Below are 9,487 nucleotides of genomic sequence, written 5' to 3'. Positions count from 1 at the left end.
CCCGCTCCCTTCTTCCCTCATTCGTGAACAAGATTCCCAGATACTTAAACTCCTCCACTTGAGGCTGGACGACCCCTCTGACCCGGAGAAGGCACTCTACCCTTTTCCAGCTCAAGACCAAGACCAAGACCAAGATCAAAAAAAATATTTCATTTATTAGCTAGCTAATAGCTAGCTAATCTAGCACTATGCGGAAAAGTAAACAATCCCTATGCCTAGTAACTGATGCTATCAGGAGGAATTGATAACTGTGTTTATATCACTGTGGAAGATTATATTTTATTTTTATTTCAGCTACAAAGGGGGTTTTCAAGCATAAAAGGTCTATCTCAGATCATCCAAAAGTATGTTCATTGGATTTAAGTCCGTACTTTGACTAAGCCATTTAGTTTAAATCATAATTTGAAACCAGCTGTTTGTATTTAATCAGTTTATCTTAAACTGATGATCGACAACATCTAATTGTGACATAAAAGTGAAGCACGAGTCATCTCTGAAGGTACAAATAGGTTTTAAACATCGCAGAAACTGACGTCGATCATAAAGGTTTCAAATATCAGCCCCAATTGTGAAGAAACAGAAATGTTTACATTTTCCAATGTTAATCCTACCATACAGAAAAGGTTAATGTAGGCAGGATCCTGTCAGAGCCCCTCAGGCTTTGATCTGTGGGCAAAAATATCTCAATGTTTAACCTTTAGGCTTGTCAGTTAATTAGGTTTGTGTTTGCAGAAAAGGAAGCGAGGAGGAAAATAAACTGTTTGTAAAGTCTAACCTATCTGTGACTCTGGATTTAACACCAAACCCTCATGGATGCATACAATCAAAACAATTGATCAATTTCACAACAAACACAAAAAGTCTCTCAGAAGCCCAGAAAAACAACAACAAAAAACACATTAATAAAATATCACAATTGCTTGCAAAAAAGTAAGTTCTTTTATTTGTGTCCTTAACTTCAAATGCTGCTGAATTCAGATCAAAGAAAAGTGAATCCTGACAACTATTTTAGTTATTGTTTCTGCTTTTCCGTCCACAGTATGAATGACAACACCAGCAGTGTCTTAAATCTTTAACCAAGACCTGTTTTGGAAAAATGGAGCTCCATGAAATGGACTCCCCATCTCCGAAGGCACAAGGCAATTTCATGCTCCACCACAACTCCAGGGAACCTCAGCAGTGAATGTCACCTCAAGGTTAACAGCCTAAACTTAGGGAATATCTTGGAAGTCCATCGGGGCAATAACAGCTGTAAAAATCCAATCTTAAGGTTGTTAAAGGGAAAAAAAAATAGTTTTAATGAGCCAGCATTGAAGGAGTGGAGAAAGGATCTTCCTTCTTTTTCTTTTCTTTTTTTTTGCCTGCTCTGTGTCGAGCTAAGCCGTTCCTCTTGTTATTGATACTGACGGCTGCAGAGTGTGAGTACTCAGTCTGTTGCCAGCCTACTCACTAGACTAACAGGGATGAATAAATCAAAGGAGCATCAAAGATACATATTTGTTCAAGGCAGGAAACTTTTTTTTTCTCTGCAAACAAGCAGAGCAAACCAAAAACTGTCTGCAGTTTTGGTTTGTTGGTTGACACCAGGGATGGTTAATTAGTAAAACACCTCTGCTCTATGCTCCATCAACCTGAAAGAAAGTTTAAAAAAAAGGTATTTGGATAAGAACAATTTTGATTGATCAAAAAATTTAATTAAAAGAATGCTTTTAAACTGTGCTTAGTAGAAACAGTCTAAGATAAAAACAAGCCTTATACAGATCTTTCTAAATGTATTCATACCCCCGATACAAACAGCCAACCCCAAGGAAAACCTAGAGTAACTGGTTGCCTTCAGCCTTCACCTAATTAGTAAGTAGAGTGTAGCTGTGTGACATTTAATCTCAGTGAAAACACAACTGTTCTCTGAAGGCCTCAGATGTTTCTCAGGCAGATTAGTTAGCAAACAGCATCACGAAGAGCAAGGAACACACCCGACATGTCAGATAAATTAGAAAACTACAACTCAGACAAAGACAACTATTAGCTGCATGTTCCACCAGTCCTTTTTCAGCCTGTCTGACTGATCTTTAGCTATTTTTTTGCAAAGAAAACTATGTCAAAGTTCAAAGGGTTATTGCATGCATCTCATGAACCCAGCTGATAATTTCACTTTTACTATGTAAAGATCTTAAACTGCTTTAATTTTGTGGCTAATTGCATCTACATGCAAAGTAATATTCAAATTATACATGAACAACATTTGTAATTGATATTAGAAATGTACATCAAAGGTAACTTGATGTTTTTTAGGCAAAACCTTTTGATTCATTGTTTAATGTGTCTTGTATATTTTAAACAATTAGCATTTATTGCTGTCATTTTTTTCACTCTGTTTAAATAGCTTTTTTCAAATGTATGTACTTTTAATGGTGCAATGATTGTTTAAATTGTTTCTTTAGTATTGTTTTTTTTTACCTTTATTTTGATTGTTATGTTCTTTCGTTAGTCTATGTAATCTGTAAAATGGATTACAGATCTGGATTGGAGTTTTTTTTATTATTTAGTTGAATATGTTCAGCCTTGTCATTTGTTTTTATTGATCCATACTCTGTTTGAAAGGTCTTCATAAGATCACTGTAGTTATTATTAAAATAAATACATACCAAAGCCACACACTGCTCTGCAGAAGGGCACAAGGCCCTTTTATGTTGGTGCACTTCCTTCTCAGAAGTGCAAGTTATCTCAGAAAGCACACGCCAGAATATCAAATGTATTTTGCCTGAGCCCGGTGGATTAGTGTTAAAAATAATCCAGATGCCCCATATTTTCTAAACAAATCACGGAGTGATGTAACAAAAAAAAAAAAGAGAAGAGATTTCTGCCACTTTGAAGTACTGTGCAGCTTCAGGACCACGGGCAGCACCACAAAGAACTCCAAATAATCACAAACCCCCAGAAAATGCACACTTATGTGCACATGTTAAGAACTGCAACAAATAGAGTGAAGTAACTTGGATGAGAAATGAACCATGTTTAACTGAGAGACACACAAAGTAACCGCTCAAACCAACCAGAAGGCAAGGACCTTTAGACGTATCTGCAAAAACATGTTTAAGTTTCACTGACTTTCTAAAGGGAAAACACCTAAAAAAGCACCTTTTGGGATCATTACAATCTGTCAGTATGGTGCAAATAAACAACAAGTGTCTTACATCCTCATCTTCCCGTAAGCACTTTTTCCTGTACTGGACGTGAGCTCGGCCCTCGGCTCCCTGGTGAGATGGCTTGGTTCCGTTCTCCTCGTCTGCGACCTGTCCTCCAAGAAGGTGGCTGGCCTCAGGTGGGTGCGGAAACGAATTGGTCGTATTGATCTTCCCGGTGAATCTCTGATACAGCGAAGCCATGTCGGTGCTGCGTTTTCTTTTTAATCAGGTTTAAAAAAAAACACTTTACAGCATGGCAGGGTTGCAGATGAGTCTTGCGTTGTTCGTTTTGTATTAGTTTTTCGAGCGCTTCAGGAAGATGCGAAAAAGACAAAAGGGAAGGCAGTTTTACCTCTGATAAGATGAGAATGTTTGGCTTATTATTAGGCGCCCACAGATGGTATTGGCAGAGGACAAACAAAGTGATGAACCGATAATAAACTGAATCCTTTGTAGACGTCCTTTCCCCTTTGTCCAGGCGCACGGCGGATGGTCTCTTGAAGGTGTCAATAGTTGCCCTCTTTTGTATTCAGAACACGTTGTCTCCTGTCTTCAGTTTCCTGATGCCTCCTCACAGCCAGATAGCAGGCGGAAGTGCTGAGTTTCCATCAGATATTCGATCCTCAGCAGACCCGGAGGGATTGTCCAGAAAAACAAAAGAGCCGAAGATAATCATTCGTCTCTTTTGGCTCTAATTTTCCATCGCTGCTCTTATGCACAGGGAGGGAGAAAAGAAAAAAAAGTGTGAAGGACGCAGAGAGAGCCTGGCGGTATTCTTCCCAGACGCGCTCTGCATGAGAAGTGACCTGCACGGAGAGAGGAGCCGCTTTTGCTGCCGGGGGTCTGCGCGCCGCCGAACGCGCAATCACTCACCAATAGTGCTCTGGTTTCTCTAAATGCGCTTTCATTTAAATGCTCTGTTTAACAAATGTCATTTGTTAATGCTTTTACGTACGTGGGGGCTCGACTCTCCCCTCACCCCCCGCCCCCCTTTCTCCAAAATGATTGCACGTAGTCCCACAGGACGGAGCACGGGTGCCTCTCTGTGGCGCTAAGGGGTGATCACACACCTGGCAGGGACTCTACTTCGGGTGTAAAAACAAAATATGCTGTGTTTTTCCTTTACTTATTGTTTAATATAAATGCTGGTTCCAAAAGTATGCACATCTCTTGGACTTTTTGGCTTTGCGTAACAACCTCAAACGTTAAAATATAATAAAAATAAATAAATCTTGGGACTTTAATTGACAAACCATCACAAACTACCACTGAGTTGAGGAACATAAAACCAAGATGATGCCCGGTTTTCAGAACTTTTTGCTTGAAAAATATGAAAAGTGTTGCATGGATTTATGTTCAGGCCCCTTAAGTCTGATCATTTATGCCCTTCAGTAGTCAGTTAATTAGTGGAGAACAAATGAGTGTCAATCTCTGTATAAACACATCTTTTCTGCCAACACATCAAAGGTCCTTGTTGAGCCCAACTGTGACCAAACAGCATTGTGAAGATTAAGGCACACACCAGACAGACCAGGGTAAATATGTTGAGCAGATTACGTCAAGTTTAAGGCCTAAAATAATATCCCAACCTGTAACAATGGCCCTTTAAACATCTCACAGATTTCAGTCCATCGTGTGAAAACAGAAAGAGTATCACACAAATCTAAACCTACTAATACACTGCATGCACCTAAGCTGGCAGACGAGTCATGGAGCGTATTAATCTAAGAAGTAGAAAAGATTAAAAATACATGTTAAGATTTGGTGGAAAACTAACACTGTCCAGCAGCACACTGCAAAGGGAATCTGATCAAAGTTAATCGGAAGCTGGTTGGAGCTAAATGCAGAAGAAAAAAAAAAAAAAAAACAGCTAAGAGGCTGTAAAATATATCACGTTTGTGGTTGTTACATGACGAATGTTATATAGTTCAAAAGGTATGAATACTTCCGCAAAGCACTGTAGGAAAAATAAAGTCCTATGAGAGTAAAGAAGAGATCAAACATCCTCCCAAAATAACCAGAAGTGGTATTTTTGCCTCCTGTGCATGTCAGCTAACATAAAATTGCAGTTGCATTGAATACTTGTTGACATCTTTTAATTGCTCCACACATCTCTTTCATCTGTTGTCATTTCAGTCAGCTCACACCTGCATGTCGTTCAGCTCAGAATACTGCAAGTGATTTGATGCTCAAAAACGCTCGCCACTATGTAGCTTTCTAATAACGGCTTTTACACGGGAAGGAAACTGTGGGGGGCGAGGGGGCTTTTTTTTTTTTTGGGTCAAAATGTTAGAATTTCTGCCATCCCTGTCATGAATGACCCAGGCCAACATCCAGGCAGCCTCTCACTGTGTGATGGCTCACAACCTATCACTCCACTCGAGCAGAGCTGTATTTCTGCCAAATAGGTCATCTTCACGGGGGCACAACTTCAAAAGCCGCACTTAAAGAGCAGCTCAAAAGACTTTTTGTTGAATGCCACTGCTGCGGGTCTGCCATTAGGTGAAATCAAGTTTACTTTGCAATCGTTCGCAGAAGGGGTTATTGAGATGGAGCAAGTGCAGCGGTGGGGATGAAAATATTCTGTTTTGAAGTGTGAACAAAGCGGGAGTTTCCATTAATTTTCTTTTATAAACGGTGAGTCGTCTCATGCTCCGTGAGGCTCACCGATTCTGAGACTGAATAATGAATGGAACCCAAGTAAAAGGAAATGGGTATAGAATACAGAATATATACGTTTGAAACACGATAACAAATCCTCCTGTCATCCTTCCTGTTGCTTAAACCAATTTCCCCTTGATGCATCAAAGTGTTTACATTTCTCTGTATGCTTGTGTTGTTTTGAGGACTGAACATCTCTTGGCTTCCTGCTGTCTCCCCTAACCACACTCCTGTTCCCTGTCATTATTTGTTCCTCTGGTTCATAAATGCCTTTCTCAGGCCCATGCGCCCCTGGGAAATAGGTCCGAGCCACTTGACATCCACCTCGGCTTCTCTGATAGATGTCCTCCAATCTCCCTCACCTTGTTGGGGAGCTATTGTGAACTGCCTGACTGCGTTAACGCTCCCCTCAGGACCGAGCCAGGGAGCCAGAGCTCAGCTTGACTTCCCTATCGCCGTGTAACAGATGGAACAGCAGGCTGAAGCTATGTACTCTCACAAACACCGCTGCAGTCAAGTTCTGCATTACGGCTGGTGGAATATTTGGAGAGGCTTGTAATGAAAGCTATAAAAACGACGACGGCAGCGGCTTGTGTAATGCCTCTGCGGGTAGCCGACGGCGGTGGTTGAAGCTGGAACAAACTACGACCTGTGCAACAGCGTAATTAAATTTCCTGCACACACCAGATGCATTTTAATCTGAGTGATAAGGTGTGGGATCTAAAAGCTTTATGATACGGCAAGTGAGGGATTTATGAGGCTTTTCAATACAATGAATTCCCCGGGGGTGAGTTAATTTTCTGTTGCAGTGAAATATTCATACAAGTGTTACTGGGAAATCTACTCCAGGACTGCAAAAAAAAAAAAAAAAAGTAAAGTTTTCTTCTAATTCTTGAAATCAAATGATGGTGTGTGTGATCACGTTACTGTTCAAAAGCAAACTTAGATCTGACTTTTAACTTAGAAAGTATTGCTTTCTTTCACCTTGAAATTCCCTTGCCAGACTCTTAAATCCAGTGAAGGAAGCCTTTTATTTCTCTAGTTGGTGTCCCAGATTCTCCAAAATATGAAAAAATACTTTGCTCTTTGTTATTGTGCATTCTATTTATATGAAAGCTGAGAAAAACCCACAATTTGTTGTAAGAAAATGTTGTTTGAACTGTCTGCTAGGTTATGTCTGTGTTTGTCTGTTTATGTGTAAAGCTGTGATTTCTGTTTTCTTCCATCGACGTTGGACGTGAGTTAAGAGCTGAGTTATAGATTATTTCCATTCGTTCCCCTGGCAGCTCTGGTGTTGGACGCTGACAGGTCCAGGAGTTTCTAAAACTTTGAGTTCCTCCTCTGTTTTTTCTCTCTTCTCTCAGGCTAAATAAATAAGCTGTAAAACTCATTTTCTTTGACTCCTGAAAGACCATAAACTCTGGATAAATTATAAACCTCTTTACTAAGAAAAAAAAAACACTTTTACAGTAACAGTTGTGTAGATTAGTTTTGATTTATCACTGTTAGATTAGATTAATTACTCACTCCCACTTCCCTTTTATTCTTTTAATGGTCTTTAGTTGATGTCTTCACTTTAGTGATGATTCTGCAAATGCGGAATTAATTTTCAAGTTGCGAGGGCAACTTTTGATGTTGAGACTGATTGCTTTATGAACATTAAGGTCATTTCATGTACTTTAACTATGCCCCAAAAAATGACAGATAATATGCAGGCCGCTGCATAAACATTTTTTTTTTTTTTTTGCAGAGAAGACAAAGTTAAGTTATAAAACTTTGAAAAACATTATTAGCAATGTTCAATATCCAATAACATAAAACACAAGATAGTGTAATACACTTACAGCAGGCACATTGATAAATTTTGCATAAACTGAAATGACCCTACTTTGGCCTGTTTTGATTTGCATGCAGCTCAACACAACAAAATGACACAAATTAATTAGGGGGGGGGAGAAAACAGATCAATCAGGTCGTGTCTGCAGGGACTATAGTAATATTTAATTTCCTCTGAACATCCCTCAGATGAACAAGAAAATTACCAAACCCTCTCGCTACACGTCGCTGATATATTGGCTTTCCAGCCCACCATAATCACATTTCTGCACACTTTTCCATTTGATATTAGGTGGACTCTAATGATTTTCCTTAATGCTGAACTGAGGCAAGAACTTTTCTTTTTTTTTCTATCATCCTTCGGCATATGTGTCGGATTATAGTCTCTTCTGTACTCCAGCCTGGACACATGGACTCTTATCTTCACTGTCCCCAGTTTACCCTCAAACTTGGTGGAAGTGAACATAAAAACACCTAAATTGTGAAGTCAGTCAGTTGCATCCAATTGTCAGAGTTTAATGATGCCTGTTCCTTCACAAGGGTACAAAGAATTAATTTTATTAACCATAGAGTAACAACGGAGTACAACTTTCAGCTGTTTTAAAGAAAGAAAATATATATTCTTTTACTTGCTTATTTCAAAAATGCCAACAAAACCACATTATGTGCAAAAAATATAAACAGCTCGCGATCTCAACCCCGACAGCCCTCCTCTCCACAAATTCAAATTATTTTCTTGACAAAAACACCTCTCAAATGGAAATGTGTCAACAGGATGTGCAGCTGCTTATCGGGAACTCAGAAAATTATGGAGAGAGCTCTCTCTTACCTTCCATATAGATTCTGCAGTGCTTGGATGTAATTTGTGAAACAAGCAGATGAAAAGGAAGGAGTTCTTCTCACCCACCATAGCTGGTCTGCTTTCAACAATTTCAACTCAAAGATTATGATCCAAGGAAAGGGTAAAAGCAGAAGGCTAAGCTACACAGTTCGCGGCATGACTTTGGCAGATAGCGCTAGCAATAAGTCAGCATCAAGACCATTGAGGCGACCGCAGCTGTTGGTTGTGAGCACCGGTTTTTCTGTCTTCTGGAGTATGAAACATCTGTTGACATAAGCAGTTTTCCAAATAAATCAATGACTGCTCTTTACAAACGTTCCCCTCGCTTTTTTTCCCCATGATAAATAGCTGCAGCAGTGACACTTTTCTCAGTGCCTGAGCTTAATAAACAAAGTCTGCATGTACACATTTTAACATCCCCTTCCATCCACGTCTGTAGCTTTAGCTTCAAGGGATTAAAAGCACTTGATGCTGAGGCAAAATGAACTGCGGACCGACTTATTGAATCTGAGAGATAATATTTTCACAGCTACTGTAATGTGGGTTAACCCAAAATATAAGAAGAAGAGTGAGCTGCTTCCAAACAATCACAGCATGAATTGCTAATGACAAGTATTTTGCTGACCAGTTTGAGGGATGTAAGACAATACAGCTTGCATCTGGCTGAAAGAGCAATAATGCTGGTCAGAACAGGAGCATAAATCACATCTGCCAGAGTTCTTTTAAATACCTGGGCAGCATCCTTATTTAATAATTCAGTTCAACTTTGTTTATTTATATGGCACCAATTCACAATTCATGTCACCTCAAGACCCTTTAAAAAAAATCCAATTCAATCCAATTATGTCTTCTATTTGTAACTATTTATCAAAAACAATGTTGTCATGTTTAGTTTATTATTCAAGTTGGTTCAAAGATGTTTCCATCTAAGTAAATCCAGCAGATTGCATCAAGTCATTGATTT

The 9,487-nt window shown here is 39.4% G+C and overlaps 1 protein-coding gene across 3 annotated transcripts in view; it reads right to left on the bottom strand.

Moving 5' to 3' along the window:
• Positions 1-9,487, bottom strand: part of LOC103143030 (dipeptidyl aminopeptidase-like protein 6) — a 95,958-nt gene that overhangs the window by 74,548 nt on the left and 11,923 nt on the right. The window contains exons 1-2 of one of the 3 annotated variants that reach the window (XM_016674978.1): positions 3,538-4,140; positions 3,195-3,402 (exon numbers count right to left, since the gene is read on the bottom strand). The exons of the other annotated variants lie outside the window; for them this stretch is intronic. Of the exons in view, the coding sequence (XP_016530464.1) occupies positions 3,195-3,386 (192 nt within the window). The 5' untranslated portion in view covers positions 3,387-3,402; positions 3,538-4,140. Of the gene's footprint in view, positions 1-3,194; positions 3,403-3,537; positions 4,141-9,487 lie in introns of those variants that run through there. 3 annotated transcript variants of the gene reach the window in all.

This window comes from Poecilia formosa, unplaced genomic scaffold (genome assembly GCF_000485575.1).
Source record: "Poecilia formosa unplaced genomic scaffold, Poecilia_formosa-5.1.2 Scaffold104, whole genome shotgun sequence".
NCBI classification, from domain to species: Eukaryota; Metazoa; Chordata; class Actinopteri; order Cyprinodontiformes; family Poeciliidae; genus Poecilia; species Poecilia formosa.
The sequence above is the reverse complement of the archived record's forward strand: the minus strand, read 5'-3'. Positions and strand labels throughout refer to the sequence as shown.